Here is a 27,848-nt window from a genome sequence, read left to right as displayed (position 1 = left end):
TTAATCAGTGTGCCACTCAAACCAGCCAACAACCTCCATTCTGGTCACTGGGAGCCTCCTCCCCCTGTCTCCATAACATCAGAGATAGTGACGTGTGAGCTCAGGAGACTACAGCCCAGGAAGGCCGTTGGACTGGACAGAGTGTGTCCTTGACTCCTGTAAGTCTGTGCGGCTGAACTAGGTGAGCCTCTACAGCATGTCTTCAACCTCAGCCTACATCTTGAGAGAGTACCAACTTTGTGGAAGACATCATGCCTCATTTCAGTTCCAAAGAAGTTACACCAGTGAACTGAATGACTTCAGGCCTGTTGCTCTAGCCTCCCACATCATGAAGACAATGGAGCGGCTATTACTGCACCTCCTCAGACCCCAAGTCACCCATGCACTCAATCCGCTACAGTTCGCATACCAGGAAAAAGTCGGAGTGGAAGATGCCATCATCTACCTGCTGCACAGAGCTCACTCACACCTAGACAGAGGAAATGGTGCTGTGAGAATCATGTTTTTTGACTTCTCCAGTGCTTTTAACACCATTCACACCCCCCACAATTGAGAGATAAGCTACTGCAGATCAGGATAGACCCACACCTGGTCTCCTGGATAACAGAATACCTCACCATAAGACCACAGTTTGTGAGGCTGAAGGACTGTGTCTCTGCGATTGTGATCAGTCGTACAGGTGCCCCACAAGGAACTGTCCTCTCTCCTATTCTGATCACCCTCTATACGTCAGATTTCAGCTACAGCACTGAGCTATGCCACATGCAGAAGTTCTCGGACTATGCAGCTATTGTGACATGCATCAGGGATGGATAAGAAGGGGAGTACAGGAACCTGCTGAAGTATTTTGTTGAGTGGTGCAGGGCAAACCACCTGCAATTGAACACTTTCAAGACCAAGGAGATGGTGGTGGATTATAGGAGGTCCAGATCCCCTTCACTCCCAGTCTCCATTGAGGGGGTCAGTGTGCAAGTTGTTCAGACCTACAAGTACCTGGGGCTACACCTGGACAATAAACTGGACTGGACAGCTAACACAGATGCACTCTACAAGAAAGGACAGAGTCGAATTTATTTCCTGAGAATGCTGGGGTCCTTTAATATCTGCAGTAAACTCCTACTGATGTTTTATCAGTCTGTCATCGCCAGCGTTCTCTTCTATGCTGGGGTATGCTGGGGTGGCAGTGCCAAGAAGAGGGACACTGTATGTATTGACAGACTGTTGAGAAAAGCTGGCTCCGTGGTTGGGACTGAGCTAGAGTCCTTAGCATCAGTAGCTGAGAAAAGGACCCTCAGCAAACTCCTGTCAATTATGGACAATAAGTGCGACCCCTTACACAGCACACTAAACAAGCAGAAAAGCCTGTTCAGTGGCAGACTGCTTTCTCTGTCATGCTCAACAGACAGGCTGAGAAAATCCTTTGTTTCCCCGGTCATTCAGCTTTTTAACTCTTCCCTGAAGGGGCAAGGAAATATGGTTTACTGAGTTTGAGTTCCTGACTATTCTGTATTTACTTATCTGAATTTTTAATGCACTGAAAATATGTACTGTGATTTTAAGCTTCATCCCTATAGACCTGTATTATGGACACACTGACCCACCCTTTGCACTACGCCCCTACTGGTGCACTTACAGTGACTGAATGTGGAATGCACCCTCACCATGAATGTCCATTCTATTGGTGTTTGTGCTTTTTCCTTGTCCTTGTGTGTGTTGAATTTACTGTATAAGTATGTGTCTTGAGCTATGGGATGTTTAAATTTCCTTTTGGATCATTAAAGTATCTATCTATCTATCTATCTATCTATCTATCTATCTATCTATCTATCTATCTATCTATCTATCTATCTATCTATCTATCTATCTATCTATCTATCTATCTATCTATCTATCTATCTATCTATCTATCTATCTATCTATCTATCTATCTATCTATCTATCTATCTATCTATCTATCTATCTATCTATCTATCTATCTATCTATCTATCTATCTATCTATCTATCTATCTATCTATCTATCTATCTATCTATCTATCTATCTATCTATCTATCTATCTATCTATCTATCTATCTATCTATCTATCTATCTATCTATCTATCTATCTATCTATCTATCTATCTATCTATCTATCTATCTATCTATCTATCTATCTATCTATCTATCTATCTATCTATCTATCTATCTATCTATCTATCTATCTATCTATCTATCTATCTATCTATCTATCTATCTATCTATCTATCTATCTATCTATCTATCTATCTATCTATCTATCTATCTATCTATCTATCTATCTATCTATCTATCTATCTATCTATCTATCTATCTATCTATCTATCTATCTATCTATCTATCTATCTATCTATCTATCTATCTATCTATCTATCTATCTATCTATCTATCTATCTATCTATCTATCTATCTATCTATCTATCTATCTATCTATCTATCTATCTATCTATCTATCTATCTATCTATCTATCTATCTATCTATCTATCTATCTATCTATCTATCTATCTATCTATCTATCTATCTATCTATCTATCTATCTATCTATCTATCTATCTATCTATCTATCTATCTATCTATCTATCTATCTATCTATCTATCTATCTATCTATCTATCTATCTATCTATCTATCTATCTATCTATCTATCTATCTATTCATTCTGTTGCTTCCTTCACCAGCATGCTCATTGAAATCCACTCTAATCACAACTCATTCATCTTTGGGTACACTCTCTACCACCTCTTTTAACACACTTCAGAAATCTTCTTTCTTCTTAATTTCACGACTTACCTGTGGGGCATATGCAGTGATGACATTCATCATCGTCCCTTCAATTTCCAACTCACAGTCATCACCTTTTCTGACACTCCCTTAACCTCAAACACACTCTTAATATATTCTTCCTTTAGAGTCACCCCAACACTATATCTCCTGATATATACAGCAGTTTGAACACACCTGTGATGCGTTTGAACTTACTGCCCTTCCACTTGGCCCTTTATACACACAATATGTCTTTGTGTCTTCTCTTCATTATATCAGCCAGTTCTTTCCTTTTACCAGTCATATTGCCAATCTTACTGTGAAATTGATGGTCCTTTTATTGACATCAATTCAAAACACTTCATAACTGTTCCAATAAGTGCATCTCAGGGATAACAATTAATGCATGCCACTGTGGAGCTCTTTGTGACAGGGAAAAGACATCAACCTTGAGACATGTTATTATAACTGCCTCCTGCAGGGTCTGCTTCACCTCTACTATGGTTATGCTAAGGGGCAGCCCATCCAGTAGATGGCTGAAACCCAAGCTGTGAAAGATGTTGGAATCCTTGAAATGAGCATGAAAAGTGTTGATGTTATCAGGAAGAGTCAGGTCCCTGGAACATTTTGCATCTCTCTTTTGGTAGTCTGTGATGTAGTTGAGGCTTCTTCACAGGCTTTGGGGCAGACCCGGCACCACGAGGGGGCGTTTGGGGGCAATGCCCCCTCACGTCATCAACCCCGCCCCCTCGGATGTGAGAGTTATCAAAAAATAAAAATAAAAAAGAAAGAAAAAGAAATACTGGAAAATATAGCAAAATATTAGTTATTCAATAATATCACGTATTTAACAAATAAACCAAATTAATTAACTAAAGTAATTAATTTTAAAACAAATGGATATGGCATGTGTCTGTGTTCAAGCGATTTGATAGGTTGAGGGTTGCGCTTGTCAGTGCGGCAGAGGGCAAGGATCCTGAGTCCAGCGATTATGGCAAGGTGGACGAACTAAAGCATGCTCGATTTATTCAAGCAGTGTCAGAGCTTGAGTTCTCCCTTGACGACTCTCCTGATGACGTGAATGACTCATTACCATGAACAAAAGACTGAAACTGCTTTGACCTGAGTACCCCATTGTAAACAGGGGACAAAGCATGTCTGAGACCCGCCCCCCGGTTAAGGCTGGGTTTCAACTGTTTTACAAAGAATGCTTCCTTGACACCTCTCTCAAACCATTTCTTCTCTCTGGCTAAGATTTTAACTTCCTTGTCCTCAAACGTGTGGTTAGTGTCTTTCAGGTGGAGATGAACTGCAGACTGAGGTCCACTGGCGACCTCTCTGCGGTGCTGGTATAGCCTCTTGTTTAAAGGTTGCTTAGTCTCACCTATGTAGTGTTCATTACAGTTTTCCTGACATCTGATATAATACACTACATTGCTCTGTTTGTAACTAGGGATCCTGTCCTTAGGGTGAACTAATTTCTGTCTCAAGGTGTTAACCGGTTTAACGTAAACTGGGATTTTGTGCTGTCTGAAGATCCTCTGTAGTTTTTCCCCTACTCCTGCTAAATAAGGGAGAGACACTCCTCTTCTTCTTGTCTCCGTCTCCTGTCTATCTGGTCTCTTTGTTCTCTGGGACTTCTGCACTTTGTCCAGGGACCATTGTGGGTACCCATATACTGTGAGGGCTTTCTGGACAAGTTGTTGTTCTTTAGCCCTTCCCTCTGCAGTTGTGGGCACCTGTAGGGCTCTGTGTTGAAGAGTCCTGATCACCCCGAGCTTGTGTTCAAGGGGGTGGTTTGAGCCAAAGAGCAGATATTGGTCAGTGTGAGTGGGTTTTCTGTAAACCTCTGTCTGGAGCTGCCTGTTCTCTCCAATCGTAACATCACAGTCCAAGAAGGCTAAATGGTTGTTTCTGGCATCCTCACGTGTGAACTTGATATTGGAAGCCACCGAATTGGTGTTCTGTAAAGTCCTCGACCTCCTGTTGCTTGATTTTAACCCATGTATCATCGACATATCTGAACCAGTGACTGGGAGAGATGCCCGTGAACGACGTCAAGGATGTCTTCTCCACTCACTCCATGTACAGGTTGGCCACAATGGGGGATACCGGAGACCCCATCGCACAACCATGGATCTGCCTGTAGTAATTCCCCCTAAACAGGAAATACGTGGTGTTAAGACAGATCTCCAAGAGTTGGCAGATGTGGTCTGGTGTGAGTTTGGTCCTTTCAGGTAGAGACACATCCTCCAGCAGTCTCTGCCTCACAGCTGAGATGGCCTCAGCGGTGGGGATGCAGGTGAACAACGAAGTCACATCAAATGACACCATAGTTTCATCTGCCTCCAGCTGCAGGTCCTTGATCTTGTTCACAAAATCTTGTGTGTTCTCCACATGGTGGTCTGAGTTACCCACTAGAGGAGCCAAAATCCACTTGAGGTGCTTGGCCAAATTGTATGTGATGGAATCTGTGCTACATACAATAGGCCTGAGTGGCATGTCCTGTTTGTGGATTTTGGGCAGTCCATAGATGTATGGAGTGGTGTCCCCCGGGTACAGTCTGTAGTATGTCTGCCTGTCGATGAGTCCTCTTTCTCCAGGTTTTGGAGGTAGCTAATGATTTTCTTCTTATAGCCACTCGTGGGGTCTCTCTTCAGACGTTCGTATGTACTGGAGTCACTGAGCAAGTTGTTGATCTTGGCCTCATAGTCCGATGTGTTCAGGACCACTGTGCATCTGCCTTTATCCGCTGGCAGGATAAGGATGCTTTGGTCCTTCTGCAGTGCTGCCAAAGCTTTCTGTTCTTCTCCTGTGATGTTGGACGGAGGAAGCTTAGCACTGTTAAGCACTGCTGTGACTCTTAGTCGGAGGTCCCCAGCTTCTGACTCTGACAAACTGTTATGTTTAATGGCTGACTCTACTGCAGTGATGTAATCTACTGTTGGTATATGTTTAGGGGTCACTGAGAAATTTAGACCTTTAGCGAGCACATCCTTTTCTGTCTGTGTAAGAACCCTGTCGGACAGATTCTTTACCCAATTTTCCCTGTTGTCACTAATTTGTCTGGGTGTATCTTTAAAACTACTCCCCCTGAAAGTACGCCTTTTCTGCACTAAAAGGTTGTGAAACTTCCTGATTTGCCGCTAATTACTTTTTAAATGCTCAGCCATTTGAATTTTAACTATGAACTTTGTGATCTTATTATGGGCCTCTTCCCCCACTAAGGTTTCTAACCTTTTGTAAAGACTATCAAGATTATTTTGGAGGTGTAATATAGCTGAGGAATAGCTGAGGAAGCTTCTGTGATTTGAAGCGAAACGTCCTCACGTCAAGCAACCCAGTCCAGTTGAAGATTCAAGCTTCTCTACTATGGAAACCACCTGGACAACTGAGAGCCTACACAGAAACACTGTCATCAGTCTTTACTCTTACTCAGTCAGTCTCTTACAACGGTGTAGCCTAAATACATGAGCTTTCCAGGAGCGTACCCAATTTATTACGCACGCTCAGAGGCACGTCCTCTCCGGTGTGCACTTTTTTATGTCAGGAGACCTGAACATAGATTCACAGGTTTTCAGCAGACAGCAGATCCCTGCACTTCACCAGGATTTCTGATTGGAGGGAAAATGATTGTTCTTGTGATGGTGATATCATCTGACAGTGACTAATATCGCCAGTGATGGATGGTGCATAATCTTCAAGGTCCACATCTCCAACACTTACAATTGCTTCTCTGAAGAGTTGCCAGCCAGTGCATTCAAAATAGTCCTACAGCATGGAGGAGTGTATGTTTATGGTATGTTTGCATGACTTTTGCATGGAATAGCAGGGAAGCATATAAAGGTATGTCTGTATAATAAGAGCTTATTGTCCGCTTTAACAATAAGGACTGTACAATAAGTACAAGAAATATAAAAACAAACTGATAACTATTATGCGGATATGCAAACAAGAATATTATAGCAATATAATAGCTATAATAAAGCAGCCGAAGGGACTTGCTTTATTAGATAGGAATAAGAATAACATTAAAGGTATTTGGAAGGTTTTGAATAATATTATTAAAAAAGTTCTAAACAGTATAATTATCCACAATATTTTGTTCATAATGAGAAAAGCATTGATGATATGAATGATGTGGTAAATAAATTTAATAACTATTTTGTAAATGTTGGTGCAATGTTGGCAGAAAAAAAATGCCTGATCCTGGAACAGCTGATGAGTCGAGTGAGACTTTAATAAATAGAAATCCATTGTTCCTCACAGCAGTGGAAGAGAGAGAAATTATAGAGATTGTCAATACATGTAAAAACAAGATGTCAGCTGACTGTGATGACATTGATATGACGGCAGTTAAAAAGGTTATTGAAGCAATTATTCAACCACTGACCTACTTCTGTAATCTGTCATTTCAAACAGGTAAATTTGCAAATAAAATGAAAACTGCAAAAGTCATCCCATTATATAAGACTGGAAACAGACACCATTTCACAAACGACAGGCCTGTTTCTTTACTCCCACAATTTTCTAAAATATTAGAAAAACTGTTTATTAGGAGATTGGATAAATTTATTAATAAACACAAATTGCTCTCTGACAGCCAATATGGATTTAGGTCACAAAGATCTACATCACTGGCAGCCCTTGAATTAATAGAAGGAATCACCAGCTCCATGAACAAAAAGACATGCAGCAGGGGTGTTCATCGATTAAAAAAAGGCATTTGATACAATAAATCACAATATATTAATCAAGAGTTTGGAACATTATGGTATTAGGGGGTGGTTCTACACTGGATGAGAAGCTATTTAAGCAGCAGGCAACATTTTGTGAAGATGGGTGACTTTCAGTCGTCATGCTTGGACATTGTTTGTGGTGTCCCCCAGGGGTCAGTGTTGGGACCTAAACGTTTTAGTCTTTGCATAAATTACATGTGTAATCTTTCAAAATTACTGCAAGTTGTTTTGTTTGCTGATGATAGAAATATTTTCTGTACAGGTGAGAATTTACAGCAGCTCATGGAGGATATCACCTCGGAATTAACAAAATTAAAAAAGTGGTTTGATACAAATAAACTATCATGAAATTTAGATAAAACAAAGTTTATACTCTTTGGAAATCATAAGGGGAATGGTGATTTAGGAATCATGATAGATGGTGCCAATATGGAGAGAGTTACAGAAATAAAGTTTCTGGGTGTGATGATTGACCAATAGATCTGCTGGAAACCTCACATAAAACATGTTCAAGCTAAAATGTCTATAAGTATTTCAGTCCTCAACAAAGCAAAATATTTATTGAATTACAAAGCGCTACATATTTTCTATTGTTCACTTGTTTTCCCATATCTGAATTACTGCGTGGAAGTTTGGGGCAACACTTACAGATCCTTACTTCGACCGTTATGCATGCTCCAGAAAAGAGCCATCAGGATGGTTCATAAGGCAGGTTTCTATGACCATACTAACAACGCTTTATTCATAAACTCCTGCCTCCTAAAACTTCCAGATCTGGTAGAATTGCAGACAGCTCTGTTAATGTATAAAGCTAGACACAAACAACTACCAGATAACTTACAGAAACTTTTTACTGATAGAGAGGGGGGTTATAATTACAGGAGAAACCTTAACTTCAAAACCAGAATTGTTCAAACAACTATGAGAGAATGTGTATTTTATTTAGTGGTGTGGAGGTTTGGAATAAACTTAGTGATGAGCTGAAACAGTCTCCAAGCATGAGTCTGTTCAAGAAAAAGCTCAGACTGATTATTGTCAACAAGTACAAGGATGTAGATATGAGGTGAACACTAACAATGGATTTAGCACTATAAATGTAATGGTACACAAATAAAATTGGATGACTAGTTTAGACCGTCTTAAAAACAAACAAACAAACAAAAAAACAAAACAAAAACAAAACTGCTGTCTGTAACATAACCTTGCATGACTTATAAGAATCAGGATGATTATTGAAGGTAATGAACAATGGAGAAGGGGTAAGATTAAATAAGTTATACTTCTTCCTACCCCTTTTCAGACATGTTGAAATGGGTGTACTTGGATTCATATTTGTGTGTAGGTATATTATATGTGCATAGTATGGATATATAGAAAGTGTATAAATATTAGGAAAATATTTATTTAATTTACTGTTGATTACCTTTATTTTATTTGTAAATATTCACAAAAAAGGAAACATGAAAATAGAAATGGGGAAAAAAATTATGAGTATGTGTATATGTAAATATGTAGGTATGTATGTATGTGTGTATGTATGGATATATTTAAATCTCTTTGGTGTTACAGATATGTAGATGTGGGTGCATTTATAATGTTTTGTTCATGTGCTTTCTGACATGTCTGGAATAAATTATGCTGAACCTTAACCTGAACAAGACAGACATTTGCTTCAAGATGATTTCCAATTTGTGTAAGTTCAAGAGTTAACACAGTCTGGGATTGTACCGCCTTGCCCACTTCATTAATTATGATGGACAGGTGTGGGGTTGTGGTTTTTGCAGCAGCTGTCTTGCCAATTTTCCAGTAGGTCAGGACAGTGCCTAATCCAAGCAGCAAAAGCCCTCCTGCCATAAAAGCAAATAAGAATAAATCCTCAATGTCTTCCACAGAGAGTGGTGCCAAGCACGCAACGTGCCACTTCTCAGGAGTTGAGAAGATAGCCTGCAGGTTAAGTTCCATCTGGGCATGCAGGGTCCCCCAGCCCTGATTTCCTTGTTGAAAAGATGGTGTCAATAGCGTTGAGAGACCAGGTGATGAATTCAATTTAGTGAAGTTGGGAGTTTTGAAGGTTGGGGCAGAGATAGAGAAACACAGAAAGAAAGGAGAGAGGAGGAGATGCACGTCTTAAAAAGCTTCAGTGGCAGCATTAAACATGTTAACTTTGTAATGCAGCAGAATGTCTGAAATATTTTAACTTTGTGTGCTGTCTTTTTCAGATCCTGAGTATTACCTTCCCTTACTTTGAGCTGGAGAGCAGTACCAACTGCAACTATGACTTCCTTCAGATTCATGATGGAGACAGTCCTTCTGCTTACATGATTGGAAAATACTGTGGTCACACTCCTCCACAGGTGCTTAACAGCTCGCACAATGCCCTGTACTTCTGGTTTCGTTCTGACAGTTCTGTCAGTGCTGGAGGCTTCACAGTTGCTTGGCAGTCACAGGACCCAGGTAAGACAAAAGAACATTAAAAGTGTTTTCTCAGATTTTGCTTCCTTCATTGGGGGAAGTACCTACTTTTTGTTGCATTGTTAAAAATGCCAGATGTGTATTGTTGACTCTAATGGTGAAATAGTGAAACAATTCAGTCTGTGATTTCAAAAACAAACTAGTCAAATTTCATTATCTTCAACTACACCTTGCAAGGTGGATTTGAAGATGATCAAATAAGACATTCAACTTCAACTTCGTATGTGGATAAGAACATGGATTATAAAATAGTAGACAATATGACAACTGTGATTGATAACTTATTAGAATGTATAACTATTGAAATATGTGAAGAAAAAAGCAAAAATGTATTAGTCAGCTGTATATATAGAGCACCAGGATCTAGTATTGAAACATTCACTGACTGTATGGGAAAAATGTTCTCAAAAACTAATCAAAAAACTGTGTTCATTTGTGGTGACTTAAATATTGATCTGCTCAATCCAAATAAGCATAAAATAACAGATGAATTTATCAGTATAATGTACAGTATGAGTTTATATCCAAAAATCACCAGGCCAAGCAGAATTACATCCCATAGTGCTACCTTAATTGATAATATATTCAGCAATGATATTGAGAATAACACTGTGAGTGGATTATTAATCAATGACATTAGTGATCATCTACCAGTTTTCATCATTTATAATAGAAACCATCGGCGGAATCAGCCAGAGGAGAAAATAAAATACAGGCGAGTGCGGACAGAGGAAAACATGAACACACTAAAGAAGGATTTACAGGAGCAAAACTGGGAAAAGGTATACAGTGAAAGTGATGTTGATAGTGCATATGAAACTTTTTTACAATTATTTACATCATTATATGATAAAAATTGTCCAATTAAACAAGACTACAGAAAACAAAAAATCCAAGCTCGACCATGGATGACGAAAGGGTTACGAAATGCATGTAATAAGAAAAATACACTGTATAGAGAATTCATAAAACTAAAGACTAAAGAGGCAGAAAATAGATATAAGAAATACAAAAATAGATTAACTAATATTATACGGGTATGTAGGAAGGAATATTATAGTAACATATTATATAATAACAAAAACAATATTAAAGGAATATGGGATATATTAAATAGCATTATCAAAAATGGTAATAAAAAACAGAGTTACCCTCAGTATTTCATTGATAATAATGTCAAGAAGGAAAATAAGGATGAGGTAGTCAACGGTTTTAATAATTTTTTTGTAAATATTGGACCAAGCTTGGCAGAAAAAATTCCCGATTCCCAACCTGAGGATTGGGATAATAATCTCATAGAAAGAAATCCCTGTTCAATGTTCCTCACAGCAGTGGATGGAAATGAAATTATAGACATTGGGAATAATTGTAAATATAAAACATCTACCGATTTAAATGAAATTGATATGGTGGTGGTAAAACAGGTCATTGAATGGATTGTAGAACCATTAACATACATCTGTAACTTATCATTTCAAACCGGTAAATTTCCCAATCAAATGAAAATAACTAAGGTTGTGCCGCTGTATAAGACTGGGGATAGACACCACTTCACAAATTATAGACCTGTTTCTTTGCTTCCACAATTTTCCAAATTATTAGAAAAGTTATTCAATAATAGATTAGACAAATTCATAAATAAACATAAATTACTTACTGATAGTCAATATGGATTCAGAGCACATAGTTCAACATCACTTGCATTAATAGAATCAGTTGAGGAGATTACAAACGCCATAGACCACAAATTACATTCAGTTGGAATATTTATAGACCTTAAAAAGGCTTTTGATACAATCAATCATGACATATTAATCAATAACTTGAACAGTATGGGATTAGGGGGTTGGTGTTGCACTGGGTGAGAAGCTACTTAAGTAACAGAAAACAGTTTGTGAAGTTGGGGGAATATACATCATCATGCTTGGACAATGCTTGTGGCGTCCCACAGGGGTCAGTATTGGTCCAAAACTGTTTCTAATTTATATAAATGATATTGTCAATGTTTCCAAAATATTAAAATTAGTATTATTTGCAGATGACACAAGCATTTTTTGTTCAGGGGGGATTTGCAGGAGTTACTGAGGAGGATCAGTATAGAAATGGGAAAATTGAAAATATGGTTTGACAGAAACAAATTATCATTAAACTTAAGTAAAACAAAATACATGTTATTTGGCTATTGTAATACAGACATACAGGTTCAGTTACAAGTTGAGGGGGTAGATATTGAAAGGGTACATGAAAATAAGTTTCTGGGGGTGATAATAGATGATAAGATAAACTGGAAGACTCATATAAAACATATACAAAGTAAACTGTCAAGAAGCATTTCAGTTCTAAACAAAGCGAAACATATTCTGGACCACAACTCACTCCGCATTCTTTACTGCTCACTGGTTTTACCATATTTACAGTACTGTGCAGAGGTATGGGGTAATACTTATAAAGGTACAACACAATCACAATCAGTAATGCAGAAAAGAGCTATAAGAATTATTCATAATACTGGCTATAGAGATCATACAAATCCACTATTTTTACAATCCAAATTCTTAAAATTCACAGACTTGGTTCATTTTCAAACAGTACAAATTGTGTATAAAGCAATAAACAATTTACTTCCAGCAAATATTAAAAATATGTTTTTTAACAGATCAGGGGATTACAGTCTGAGGGGGAAATTTAATTTAAAGCATCAGTGGGCACGAACAACATTAAAAGGTTTCTGTATTTCTGTCTGTGGGGTGAGGATGTGGAACAGATTGGGAGTGGGGCTCAAGCAATGTCCAAGCATGAACCAGTTCAAACAGCGGTACAAAAATATGTTTTTTTCTAGGTATAGGGAGGAGGAAGGGTAATGAGGGTTAGGGTGTTTTTGTTTTTTGCTTTGGCTTGTAAATATATAGTATTTTGTATGTAAGTAGGTATGTGTAGGTGTATATTTATGTTTGTGTATATATATGTGTATATATATGTATATATGTATATGTGTGTATATGTGTATGTATGTTGATGTGTGTATTTATATATATATATATATATATATATATATATATATATATATATATATATCGGTTTAGGTGTGTAGGAATCTATGTGTATATGTGGCAAAGGGTATTACTGGTTGTGGGGAAGAAGGGGTAGGGATAAATAAGCTGATGCTTCACCCTACCCCTTTTCGGACATGTTGGGTACACAGTAGGAACTTTTTTGTTGTTGTCTTTACTGATCTATCTTGTAATTGTTGTTGTATCAAATGTTCGAAATAAACAGTTTTCATTCATTCATTCATTCATACCTTACAGGAAAGAGGAAACATGAACAGAAGTATTTTAATAACAATGGGTAATGCTCCATGATGGCTTGAATCGACTCACAAATTTTATTTAGAAAAATGGCAGTATAGTTGTTTGTGATTGATTGCTTGTTAGACATCATAACACTGTTACAGCAGACCTCAGACATTGCTTAAAACTCCTGAGAAACAGTGCAATGTTGTAATGTGCTATAGTGACATTTGGAAAGTCTTTCTAGTTATACTGAGTATTTCTAATGAATTAAGGGAGTATTAAGAGACATCCATCATGCACATGTTCAAGTTAATTGTGCTTATACATGAGAAACTGTAACTGTGCATGCACACTGTTACATATATAATACTGACTTTTATTTTGACATTTGACATTCAGGTTTGTAAACTATGCCCTTTGCTGAATCAGGTTTTTATAGTTAATCAAGATTTGTTATTGTTATCTCTTAACTGCCTGAACCGACTGGCACAGTCCATGTCCATGCTTAAGGCCTTTTCACACATAACACGAAGTTGGGCAAAAGAAGCAGAGACCAGCCAAAAAAGAGCAAAAAAAAAAAAAGAAAACCAAATTGGCGATCCCCAAAAAAATTTCATATTGCCACAGTGCGAGGACATGGAAAGTCTGACACCACATTGCGCTCCCACAGCAGTGGAGCAATTAGATGCTGGACATATGTACATAAATCGACAAAAATATGTAAGCACAAAATAATGTGAGTGCACAGATTCAGAACATTATAGGAACAATGGATGTACTGTTTAAATGTAACAAAAATCATGTTACTGGTCATGAATCTGTTCTCACTGTAAAAAAACAAAACAAAAAACCAACACACACACACACACACACACACACACACACAAAAAGCACATGTAATATTTACGTAATTCTTGCTATAAAGAGTGGACAATACAAGTATCATCTTCCAGTTCTTGTGCACATGACCCATGGTCACGGATGTAAACAAGGTAATGAACTGACATGAATGAAGCCGTGCCCTCATATCATGTCCACATCAGCCAGTGCCGCATGTCCAGCTGCCCAGCGAGCTGTGCGCTGAAGGACACCGCACCATGTGGACAATAACTCACGTGGTGGACATGACATTCGGATCACCAATTGAGTGGTCACATGATCAGATGGATATTTTCACATGGGGCAGCCTGGCTGGTGATGTACGCACTGACGCAGTCACGACTGACTGTGTCCAAAGGCGATATTTGTTTTTATCTATTTTCACATAAGGACAGCATGCCAATGCACGTGCCTCATGGTGGAGTGTTGCAAGGTGATATTCTGCATGGCACGATATGTGTTCTCCAACAGCTGCTGCCACAGAGACATCCACATCTGCTGACCAACTCAGCTCACAGAAAAAAGTCTCACTCTCTCTTCCTTTGTTTTGTGATTATTTATTTTATGTATTTGTTATGTAAATATGCATGAAGTTATTGTTGTATTTATTTATTTGTCCTGCGTCTCTCTGTTCTCTGTGTTTTTAATTTAACACGTCATGTGCACTGACTCACTGTCAGTTCCAGCTGACAATGAATCACTGGCCAGTGATCAACTGAAATGGCCCTTGTGTCCACAGCGCTATGAGCAAAGCGATCACACATGAATGAGTTCACAGCTTTCCCCTTATTGTATATATATCCAATCCGCATTATCCCCTTATATATATATATATATATATATATGGTGGGGGGGGCACTTGCACACATGCCATTTGTGTTGCATGGGGGAGGAGGCACACACTTACATGCCATTTGTGTTGCTTAGGAACGGCACACTTGTGGAGCACTTAGAAAATGTGGGGCCATTCGCACAGTCAGCTCAAATGTGGTTGCCTCCACTCTACTGTCGTGCCGGCTGTGTGAATAGCTCCATTTTTTCTAAGTGCCCCACGAGTGGTGTTGGATGTTCATGGGTGGCACATGGACTTTGGCTGACTCCGGCCAAGAGTGGGTCAAATGGCCATTCGTCTGGGATTCGCCGACATTTGGCCGGTGGTATGAAGGCTGCCTCGATTTCATGCATCTCCTCGGCCGCGGCACGATATGTCTGACATGCGTTGGACACGCCGTGCAAATAATGTGAACACGATCAGATGGCATTGCAAACTCATCTTGCCCACCGTTCAAATGGGTTTCTGCTGCAGGGGGCATGGCAATGCAGAGTGCATGCATTGTGCCTGAATGGTTGTGGCGACTGCTGTATGAGGCGTTTGAGGCGGCTCTGATTTTTCACGAGTGGCATATGATTCCTCCTTCGTGCGCCAGTCAGCTTCAAATGTGTTGTGTGTGAAGGGGCCCTCAGTAAAGTGCACACGTGAATGTCTTTGGGCTGTTATTGTGTGAAAACAATTGGATGAGGTTCTGTTTGCATTTCTCTAAAGTGCTTTTCTCCTCTCAGTGTGTGGAGTAGAGCTCACTGGTTCATATGGAGACATCAGCTCTCCTGGTTATCCTGGAAACTATCCTCCTAACCAGGACTGCTATTGGACTGTGACAGTGGATCCTGGTTTGCTTATCACATTTGCATTTGGGACCCTGGGCTTGGAGGATCATCCTGACTGCAGCTATGACTTCCTGGAGGTGAAATAAGGCATTATGATATGAATATTAAAAAAAAAAAATCAGTTTACTAAAGGCCACAATTTACAGTGCAAAGTATTCACAGTGCTTCACTGATATTTTTTTATGTTACAGCGTTGTTCCAAAATGGATGAAATTGATTTTTTTTTCATCAAACATCTACACACAATACCCTATAATGACAATGTGAAAAAAGTTTTTTTTTTATTTTTGCAAATTTATTACAAATAAAAAACTAAGAACTCAAGTATGCACAGCCTTTGCCTTGAAGCTCAAAATTGAGCTCAGGTGCATCCTGTTTCCACGTCCATGTCTCTACAGCTTTAGTGAAATGCACCTGGGTTAAATTCAGTTGATTGGACGTGATTTGGAAAGACACACACCTGTCTACATATAAGGTTCCCCAGTTGACAGTGCATGTGAGAGCACAAACCAAGCATGAAGTCAAAGGAATTGTCTGTAAACCTCCGAGACGGGATTGTCCCAAGGCATCCATCTGGTACAGAAACATTTCTGCTGCTTTGAAGGTCCCAATATGCACAGTGGCCTCCATCATCCATAAATAGAAGAAGTTCAAGCCCAGCAGGAATAGAACTGGCCGCCCCTCTAAACTGGGCGATTGGGGGAGAAGGGCCTTAGTCAGGGAGGTGACCAAAAACTCAATGGTCACTCTGTCAGAGCTCCAGCATTCCTCTGTGGAGACAGGAGACCCTTCCAGAAGAACAACCATAACTGCAGCAATCCACCAATCAGGCCTTTATGGTAGAGCGGCCAGACTGAAGCCACTCCTTAGTAAAAGGCACATGGCAGCCCACCTGCAGTTTGAAGAAAGGCAGCTGAAGGACTGTCAGACCAGGAGAAACAAAATTCTCTGGTCTGATGAGACAAAGACTGAATTCTTTGGTGTGGATGCCGGGTGTCCTACTTGGAGGAAGCCGCGCACCATCCCTACAGTGAAGCATGGTGGTGGCAGCATCATATTGTAGGGATGATTTTCAGCAGCAGGAACTGGCAGACTAGTCAGATTGAGGGAAAGATGAATGCAGCAATGTACAGAGACATCCTGGATGAAAACCTGCTCCAAAATGCTCTTGATCTCAAACTGAAGCGACGGTTCATCTTTCAGCAGGATGATGACCCAAAGCACACAGCCAAGATGTCAAAGGAGTGGCTTCAGGGCAACTCTGTGAATATCTCTGTAAAGATCTGAAAATGGCTGGGAACCAACGCTCCCCATCCAACCTGATGCAGCTTGAGAGGTGCTGCAGTGAGGAATGTGCAAAACTACCGAAAAATAGGTGCGCCAAGCTTGTGGATTCATATTCAAGAAGACTTGAGGCTGTAATTGCGACCAAAGGTGCATCAACAAAGCATTTTTTTTTCTTTATTTATTTCATTCATTTAATATAAAAAGACAGAAAGCAGAAATGAAATTTGCAAAACTTTGAATGAAAAGGAGCAGAGAGAAGAACAAGTCTTATATTTTCTGCCCCTTTTTACAATACAATCTTTCAATTTTAAGTATCATTATTCAACATTATTAAACAGATTACATTTTTGACTTGTCACATAGTACATGTACATAATATTTATGTACATGTACTATGTACTATGTGACAAGTCAAATTTTTTTTTAAATAAATTTACAAAAAACAAAACCAAAAATGTTGTCATTGGGGTGTTGTGAGTAGAATTTTGAGGGGAAAAATTTAATTTACTCCATTCTGGAATAAAGCTGTAACATAACAAAATGTGGAAACAATGAAGCACTGTGCACTGTATATAACTTGACACCAGTTACAACATTCTAAGCTGAGTTAAGAGGAATTGATTTCATTTTTAAAATTTGATGTTCATCAAGATTATTATAAAGACAATACTGCTGTTTTCCTCTGCTTTATTGAAAGTCAAATGTCACGTTTCATGCATATTATATCAATTCAGTTAAATTTAATTACTTATTTTTATGCATTTATATTATTTAGAATTACTTATACCATATCAAATTATAAGTCAGCTCAAGGTGGTGTACATGAACAAGGTAACCATAACCTACCAACCCCATGATCAAGCACATTGGTCACAGTGGTAAGGAAAAACTTCCTCAGCGTTTTTGGTAATACGAAGAAACCTCAATCAGATTGGACCAAGTGGAATGACTTTCTGCTACAGACATCCTAACAAGCAAAAGAAAACCACTACAAAGAATTGTCAGAACATACAATAACACAAATGTTGCAGCTAAACAATCATATTTCCAGTGCTCAGACTGATAGGATACTTGAAAAACAAGGACGTGAATATTAGAATCCCAGTAAAATACACTGTCTTAGTAATAAAATACGCTGTATTAGTAAATCAGTGTCTGTATTGATGCCAGATCATTCACCACAACCCAGATATATCTCTTTCCAAGATGCCCTGTCATCTAGTGAAACAAATCCAATATAGACTGCATGTATATTGATACAAGTTCACAGCCATTCATGCATGAGATAACCATGACATTATCTCACTGCTATATGAAATCCTAATTTATTTCAATCACAACAGTAATTAAAATTCCATCCAGAGAGTTTGTTCAGTCAATCTACAGTAACCAAACTTCAAATATATCAATAGATATGATTTATCCAATGAAATGATCAATTAGTTCCAAGAAAGTCACCATTATGCATTCAATGGATGCTGGCTCTTTGGCTTGGGACACCACAGTACCTTACCAGCATGGTGGCTTCTCCAAAGGGCTCCAGAAGAAGCATTAGAATACCACCGAGGTGGAGCTGTGATGGACAATACGCCCCCCCCCCCCAAAAAAAAACAGTACCTAGAGAAACAAAGTGTGCTATTGTGTTAACAACGGAAGTTGTTAGAAAAGGCTTTAAATAATTTGATTCGGGTACCATATGCAGCGGGTTCACTGCTGAACATTCCAGTTGAATTACTGCATACTGAGTGGTGTCCAAAAAATGAGGTGGGCTTCATAGATAATTGGCAAAGCTTCTGGGGAAAACCTGGTCTTGTTAGGAGAGACGGCATCCATCCCACTTGGTCCATCCAGGGTTGGGACCAGGAAGCAGAGTTGTAGTCTTACACACCTCTCTGCAGCTTCTCTCCGCCTGCCATCCCCTCATTACCCCATCCCCGTAGAGACGGTGCCTGCTCCCAGACTACCAATAACCAGCAAAAATCTATTTAAGCATAAAAATTCAAAAAGAAAAAATAATATAGCACCTTCAACTGCACCACAGACTAAAACAGTTAAATGTGGTCTATTAAACATTAGGTGTCTCTCTTCTAAGTCCCTGTTGGTAAATGATATAATAATTTATCAACATATTGATTTATTCTGCCTAACAGAAACCTGGTTACAGCAGGATGAATATGTTAGTTTAAATGAGTCAACACCCCCGAGTCACACTAAATGTCAGAATGCTCGTAGCACGGGCCGGGGCGGAGGATTAGCAGCAATCTTCCATCCCAGACAGAGCTTTAATTCATTTGAAAGCTTGACTCTTAGTCTTGTCCATCCAAATTGGAAGTCCCAAAAAACAGTTTTATTTGTTGTTATCTATCGCCCACCTGGTCGTTACTGTGAGTTTCTCTGTGAATTTTCAGACCTTTTGTCTGACTTAGTGCTTAGCTCAGATAAGATAATTATAGTGGGCGATTTTAACATCCACACAGATGCTGAGAATGACAGCCTCAACACTGCATTTAATCTATTATTAGACTCTATTGGCTTTGCTCAAAAAGTAAATGAGTCCACCCACCACTTTAATCATATCTTAGATCTCGTTCTGACTTATGGTATGGAAATAGAAGACTTAACAGTATTCCGTGAAAACTCCCTTCTGTCTGATCATTTCTTAATAACATTTACATTTACTCTGATGGACTACCCAGCAGTGGGGAATAAGTTTCATTACACTAGAAGTCTTTCAGAAAGCGCTGTAACTAGGTTTAAGGATATGATTCCTTCTTTATGTTCTCTAATGCCATATGCCAACACAGTGCAGAGTAGCTACCTAAACTCTGTAAGGGAGATAGAGTATCTCGTCAATAGTTTTACATTCTCATTGAAGACAACTTTGGATGCTGTAGCTCCTCTGAAAAAGAGAGCTTTAAATCAGAAGTGTCTGACTCCGTGGTATAACTCACAAACTCGTAGCTTAAAGCAGATAACCCGTAAGTTGGAGAGGAAATGGCGTCTCACTAATTTAGAAGATCTTCACTTAGCCTGGAAAAAGAGTCTGTTGCTCTATAAAAAAGCCCCCGTTAGTACTCTAGCTGCAGCATTTTGAATTAACTGAAGGCTTTTTAGGGAACTTTTAGGACAACCTGATAATAATGAATTATAATAGTCCAGCCTAGAGGAAATAAATGCATGAATTAGTTTTTCAGCATCACTCTGAGACAAGACCTTTCTAATTTTAGAGATATTGCGTAAATGCAAAAAAGCAGTCCTACATATTTGTTTAATATGCGCTTTGAATGACATATCCTGATCAAAAATGATTCCAAGATTTCTCACAGTATTACTAGAGGTCAGGGTAATGCCATCCAGAGTAAGGATCTGGTTAGACACCATGTTTCTAAGATTTGTGGGGCCAAGTACAATAACTTCAGTTTTATCTGAGTTTAAAAGCAGGAAATTAGAGGTCATCCATGTCTTTATGTCTGTAAGACAATCCTGCAGTTTAGCTAATTGGTGTGTGTCCTCTGGCTTCATGGATAGATAAAGCTGGGTATCATCTGCGTAACAATGAAAATTTAAGCAATACCGTCTAATAATACTGCCTAAGGGAAGCATGTATAAAGTGAATAAAATTGGTCCTAGCACAGAACCTTGTGGAACTCCATAATTAACCTTAGTCTGTGAAGAAGATTCCCCATTTACATGAACAAATTGTAATCTATTAGACAAATATGATTCAAACCACCGCAGCGCAGTGCCTTTAATACCTATGGCATGCTCTAATCTCTGTAATAACATTTTATGGTCAACAGTATCAAAAGCAGCACTGAGGTCTAACAGAACAAGCACAGAGATGAGTCCACTGTCCGAGGCCATAAGAAGATCATTTATAACCTTCACTAATGCTGTTTCTGTACTATGATGAATTCTAAAACCTGACTGAAACTCTTCAAATAGACCATTCCTCTGCAGATGATCAGTTAACTGTTTTACAACTACCCTTTCAAGAATTTTTGAGAGAAAAGGAAGGTTGGAGATTGGCCTATAATTAGCTAAGATAGCTGGGTCAAGTGATGGCTTTTTAAGTAATGGTTTAATTACTGCCACCTTAAAAGCCTGTGGTACATAGCCAACTAACAAAGATAGACTGATCATATTTAAGATCGAAGCATTAAATAATGGTAGGGCTTCCTTGAGCAGCCTGGTAGGAATGGGGTCTAATAGACATGTTGATGGTTTGGATGAAGTAACTAATGAAAATAACTCAGACAGAACAATCGGAGAGAAAGAGTCTAACCAAATACCGGCATCACTGAAAGCAGCCAAAGATAACAATACGTCTTTGGGATGGTTATGAGTAATTTTTTCTCTAATAGTTAAAATTTTGTTAGCAAAGAAAGTCATGAAGTCATTACTAGTTAAAGTTAATGGAATACTCAGCTCAATAGAGCTCTGACTCTTTGTCAGCCTGGCTACAGTGCTGAAAAGAAACCTGGGGTTGTTCTTATTTTCTTCGATTAGTGATGAGTAAAAAGATGTCCTAGCTTTACGGAGGGCTTTTTTTTTATAGAGCAACAGACTCTTTTTCCAGGCTAAGTGAAGATCTTCTAAATTAGTGAGACGCCATTTCCTCTCCAACTTACGGGTTATCTGCTTTAAGCTACGAGTTTGTGAGTTATACCACGGAGTCAGGCACTTCTGATTTAAAGCTCTCTTTTTCAGAGGAGCTACAGCATCCAAAGTTGTCTTCAATGAGGATGTAAAACTATTGACGAGATACTCTATCTCACTTACAGAGTTTAGGTAGCTACTCTGCACTGTGTTGGTATATGGCATTAGAGAACATAAAGAAGGAATCATATCCTTAAACCTAGTTACAGCGCTTTCTGAAAGACTTCTAGTGTAATGAAACTTATTCCCCACTGCTGGGTAGTCCATCAGAGTAAATGTTATTAAGAAATGATCAGACAGAAGGGAGTTTTCAGGGAATACTGTTAAGTCTTAATTTCCATACCATAAGTCAGAACAAGATCTAAGATATGATTAAAGTGGTGGGTGGACTCATTTACATTTTGAGCAAAGCCAATAGAGTCTAATAATAGATTAAATGCAGTGTTGAGGCTGTCATTCTCAGCATCTGTGTGGATGTTAAAATCGCCCACTATAATTATCTTATCTGAGCTAAGCACTAAGTCAGACAAAAGATCTGAAAATTCACAGAGAAACTCACAGTAACGACCAGGTGGACGATAGATAATAACAAATAAAACTGGTTTTTGGGACTTCCAATTTGGATGGACAAGACTAAGAGTCAAGCTTTCAAATGAATTAAAGCTCTGTCTGGGTTTTTGATTAATTAATAAGCTGGAATGGAAGATTGCTGCTAATCCTCCACCTCGGCCCGTGCTACGAGCGTTCTGGCAGTTAGTGTGACTCGGGGGTGTTGACTCATTTAAACTAACATATTCATCCTGCTGTAACCAGGTTTCTGTAAGGCAGAATAAATCAATATGTTGATCAATTATTATATCATTTACTAACAGGGACTTAGAAGAGAGAGACCTAATGTTTAATAGACCACATTTAACTGTTTTAGTCTGTGGTGCAGTTGAAGGTGCTATATTATTTTTTCTTTTTGAATTTTTATGCTTAAATAGATTTTTGCTGGTTATTGGTAGTCTGGGAGCAGGCACCGTCTCTACGGGGATGGGGTAATGAGGGGATGGCAGGGGGAGAGAAGCTGCAGAGAGGTGTGTAAGACTACAACTCTGCTTCCTGGTCCCAACCCTGGATAGTCACGGTTTGGAGGATTTAAGAAAATTGGCCAGATTTCTAGAAATGAGAGCTGCTCCATCCAAAGTGGGATGGATGCCGTCTCTTCTAACAAGACCAGGTTTTCCCCAGAAGCTTTGCCAATTATCTATGAAGCCCACCTCATTTTTTGGACACCACTCCGACAGCCAGCAATTCAAGGAGAACATGCGGCTAAACATGTCACTCCAGGTCCGATTGGGGAGGGGCCCAGAGAAAACTACAGAGTCCGACATTGTTTTTGCAAAGTTACACACCGATTCAATGTTAATTTTAGTGACCTCCGATTGGCGTAACCGGGTGTCATTACTGCCGACGTGAATTACAATCTTACCAAATTTACGCTTAGCCTTAGCCAGCAGTTTCAAATTTCCTTCAATGTCGCCTGCTCTGGCCCCCGGAAGACAATTGACAATGGTTGCTGGTGTCGCTAACTTCACATTTCTCAAAACAGAGTCGCCAATAACCAGAGTTTGATCCTCGGCGGGTGTGTCGTCGAGTGCGGAAAAACAGTTAGAAATGTGAACGGGTTGGCGGTGTACACTGGGCTTCTGTTTAGAACTACGCTTCCTCCTCACAGTCACCCAGTCGGCCTGCTTTCCCGGCTGCTCGGGATCTGCCAGTGGGGAACTAACAGCGGCTAAGCTACCTTGGTCTGCACCGACTACAGGGGCCTGGCTAGCTGTAGAATTTTCCACGGTGCGGAGCCGAGTCTCCAATTCGCCCAGCCTGGCCTCCAAAGCTATGAATAAGCTACACTTATTACAAGTACCGTTACTGCTAAAGGAGGCCGAGGAATAACTAAACATTTCACACCCAGAGCAGAAAAGTGCGGGAGAGACAGGAGAAGCCGCCATGCTAAATCGGCTAAGAGCTAGTAGCTGCGCTAAGCTAGCGGATTCCTAAAAACACACAAAGTGAATAATGTGTAAATAATTTAGAGGTGATTCAGCAGAAGGAGTGCTTTAGTTAAGGCACGTGAAGATTACACTGGGAAACAAATCGTTATCTAGATAACTAGATCAATCTAACTGCGCAGATTAAACAGCTAACAGATACAGCAAAACACCGCTGTGCTCCAGAACAGGAAGTGATACAATACCGCAGTGAGAGCCAACCACCAGTAGAGGCAAGTGTTCCATATGTTCCATATGTTATTGCTAACTTTCACCCAATGCAGTTCTTATTTTTATGCTCGCCTCCTGAATCATGATATTGTTTGCAATCATTTTTGCACCTCTGGACATAATCCACTGCAGAGCTGGCACAAACATATTGTTCATCACCAGGAAACATTTACTCCTCAGACCAACAAAAACATGGTCTAAAATCCAACACAGAACACAAAAATCAGAAAGCCTCACATGGCAGGTCCACAATTTGTATACTCTGTGCACAGAGCTGTGCAGCACATAGGAGGACTATAAAAGTGAAATGAAAAAAAAATAAATAAAAATAAAAATTAACAATGGAATAAAAGTAATCACAACTTTGATAATTCTGGTGTATCCCATATTTTAATGCTGCTATTCTCCCTCAACACCATTGAGGTTCTGGTGAGGTCGGTTGAATTTATTAGAAGCAACTCAGTTTTCATAGGGGATCTGGACTTCAAACATTGAAACCAAAACATAGACTGCTGATAATATATCCTTAATATGCATAACAATGCATATTTTGATACAAAAATGAACTATAAACAATCAGACACTTCAACCTTTAACAGATAAATAAAGCTCACACCTGCACCAAAGTGCGCACAACAGAGGGAACAATAGGAAATGCCCAGTTTAGGATAGACGGTTTTTTACTTACCTTAATAAATACTGCAGGCAGTGGGTCTTGGAAGTTCCATTCATTCAGAAATTTGCATGCAAGGTCCTACACGAATGGCAGCTGAAACAGCTGCAACCTACGTGCACAGCCATGCATGGTGGTTTGCGAATACACTTCACACATGGCAAATATGATAGGTTTTTAAGGAAGCAGTGAATCCAGTTATCATAACAATTTGCAGCATTTTGTCCCTTGTGATAGCTGATTCTATGAGCATGTCCATTGCACACAGAGTGATGTTTCTTGCCAGAACTTAATTATATCTATTTACAGTGGTGGGCACAGCTAACCAAAAAGTTAGCTTTGATAACTGGTAATCAGCTCACTGAAATTTATCTTTTTTAACGCTAAACCGATAAACTGCCTAAAAACCTATTGGAAGCTACATATAACCGATAACTTTCAATTTTTCCTCCCATATGCTCTCAGCTACTAAGAAGCTGATTTTGAGCTTAAACACTGCCAAAGCTTTGAATAGAACCAATGGCAAACACAAACCCAAACAGCCAATGAGGCAGCTCTTCTGTCTTTGTGCGCTCTGCCCCCTGCTGTAGGAAAGCGTCATTAAACTTGACAGGATATAGTGGTCCAGCGATGAGGCAGAGGTCTTGAAATGGAAAGCAGGTTTTAATTATGTTTTGCTTTATAAATAAAATTATTACGGATAGAATAACTACAGCTCGGTCACTTGGGAGGAGTTCGGAGTCGAGCCGCTGCTCCTCCACGTCAAAAGGAGCCAGCTGAGGTGGCTCGGGCATCTTTTCCGGATGCCCCCTGGACTCTTCGCTGGAGAGGTGTTCCAGGCACATCCCATTGGGAGGAGGCCCCGGGGAAGACCCAGGACACACTGGAGGGACTACATCTCTTGGCTGGCTTGGGAACACCTTGGGGTTCCCCCAGAGGAGCTGGGGGAGGTGTGTGTGGATCGGGAGGTCTGGGCGGCTTTGCTTGAGCTGCTGCCCTTGCGACCCGACTCCGGATAAAGTGGAAGAAAATGGATGGATGGATGAATAACTACATTAATGTAAACTCTTAAAATGGACAAAGTGATAACACTTATCTGTTAATTTTAAAACAATGCACTAATTCTGAAGATTTGAACATTAACGCACCAAAGGGCTTATGGGTAACCTAAACCTCCGCTCATACTGATTGGTTGATTCATTCATCCTATGTAAAAACCAACACAAGTGAATCAATGTAACATATGTTGGTGTTTACAGTAAATGTGCTTTTGTAAAATATGTAATTTTTTTCATTTGTATAAAAAAAGAAAGAAATTTTCAAGATCCTGCTAGACAGTGCCTAAACTCATGCGTGATGATAGGGAGACGAGGTTTCTTTCAATAACAAGAGCTGTCTGCATATAAATGGATACACCGCACTCACAATTAAAAGCTGCCAAACATAAACAAAACTGTGAAAGAAAAAGAAAAATGTCTGCACACTTAAATCCTTAATAACAAGAACTATCAAAAAACTTTCTCGTGTGTGGTTGCTGGAGTTGTGTGGCAATAGGAATAGCCGTTTGAATGCTTGAATAACGATGTCAGTCGCTCAAAGAAACCAAATAATAGTGAAAACATGTTCGGTGCAGTGTCGTAACGCATCAATCACTCGCTCAGTAAGGCGTCATAGCATCCAATCAGTTAGCGGCTTGATGCAGTGTTATAACAGATAATTAGGTCGATATCGGACCCGATCTTCCACTTCCGACAATCTTAATCTTAATCGAGATGATGCAAAATATAATCTTATCAGATATTCCTGCCATGTGTTAAGAAGGACATGAGGAGCTAAATGTGACATGCAGCCAATCAGAAAGTGCTTGACCTGGGAATGTTCCTGTGTGAAATCTGTTTGTGTGTGTTGTTTTTACCGTGTGGCTGACACCACACACTGTACAACTAAACCTGTCAGATCTATGATTTTTTTTTATCTCCACGTGTGTGGTCTCTCAGGTTTTGGAAACCTACAGATAATTTTAATATCCTGCGGTCAACAACACTGTGATATAACCGGTTGCCAGTAGATGGCAGTATTCTATGCATTTTGACGCCGGTTATATCACGCAGGCTGAATCACAATTTAACAGACTTTTCAGCTTTTGGAGAAGCAACCTGGGCTTCTTCTGGCATTTTTACATGAAACAAACAATAACAACATTTATAAGCCCAGAGAATATATTCACAAGAGTTTTACACACAATATACAAAGAGTTTATTGCTGTTGTCCCTGTGGAGCCTGATCAGAGAGTCTCAAATGCATTTCTTCTGTCGTGAATACCCATAATGCACTGGGCACAGCATGTCCACACTAAAACCTTCAAAATTAGTGCATTACTTTAAAACTAAAACATATATCTGACATTTTCACTTTATAAAACTTCAGACATGACGTTAATTTAAATAACTTGTCCGAAATTAGTTTTGTTAAAATTTTAACCATAAGTTCAAACTGTATGCCTCTGGATGACTTAGGTGCTATTGCCAGCGTATTACTATGGGGTCTAAAGAAATGAGCTTTTTTCTTTTCTATGACCAGTTCTCCTTTGTCTGCATTGGATAGAGCTGTTTCTTCTAGAACCATCTTCTCTGTTTATAGAGGATAGAATTGCGCATCTACAAAAAGATACGTCTGCAAAAATGTTAGTGATCTAAAAATTATCGGACCAAAACTTATCGGAAGATAATTGGTCCGATGATGGTTTTCAAAGTTAACTGAAAAGCTAATCCGATAATGAGAACATTATCTTCCATAATTAGCAGATTAGCGGAACTGTGCCCACCACTGTCTATTTAATACCACAGCACCAGGTTTTTGGTATTTTCCAGTTTAAAGGAAATGCCAGGTTGGTATTATGTTTGGAGAGCAACAAGCCCATGCCTAATGAACACAAGAAATCCATCACCTTGATTTGTGTGTATTCTGTGTGTCCAGTTGATAGCAAGTAGAACTTTACACGCCTCAAAACGATTTGAACCATTCTATACCACTTAGTCTGTGCCGCTGCCAAGATAGGGCCCTTGTTGTTTAATAAGTGTTATATTTTGGTTTGACTCTACAAGGTGTCTACTACACTGTATTTAATAAGTGACATT

General features: G+C 39.3%; 1 protein-coding gene across 1 annotated transcript in view; it reads left to right on the top strand.

Annotated features, from left to right (window-relative positions):
* Positions 1-27,848, top strand: part of cubn (cubilin (intrinsic factor-cobalamin receptor)) — a 362,295-nt gene that overhangs the window by 74,501 nt on the left and 259,946 nt on the right. The window contains exons 14-15 of the mRNA XM_034169223.1: positions 9,736-9,970; positions 15,721-15,902. Coding sequence (XP_034025114.1) covers positions 9,736-9,970; positions 15,721-15,902 — 417 coding nt within the window. The remainder of the gene's footprint in view (positions 1-9,735; positions 9,971-15,720; positions 15,903-27,848) is intronic.

This window comes from Thalassophryne amazonica, chromosome 1, assembly GCF_902500255.1.
Source record: "Thalassophryne amazonica chromosome 1, fThaAma1.1, whole genome shotgun sequence".
Lineage (NCBI taxonomy): Eukaryota > Metazoa > Chordata > Actinopteri > Batrachoidiformes > Batrachoididae > Thalassophryne > Thalassophryne amazonica.
Note: the sequence above shows the minus strand (reverse complement) of the source record. Positions and strands in the feature narration are given on the sequence as shown.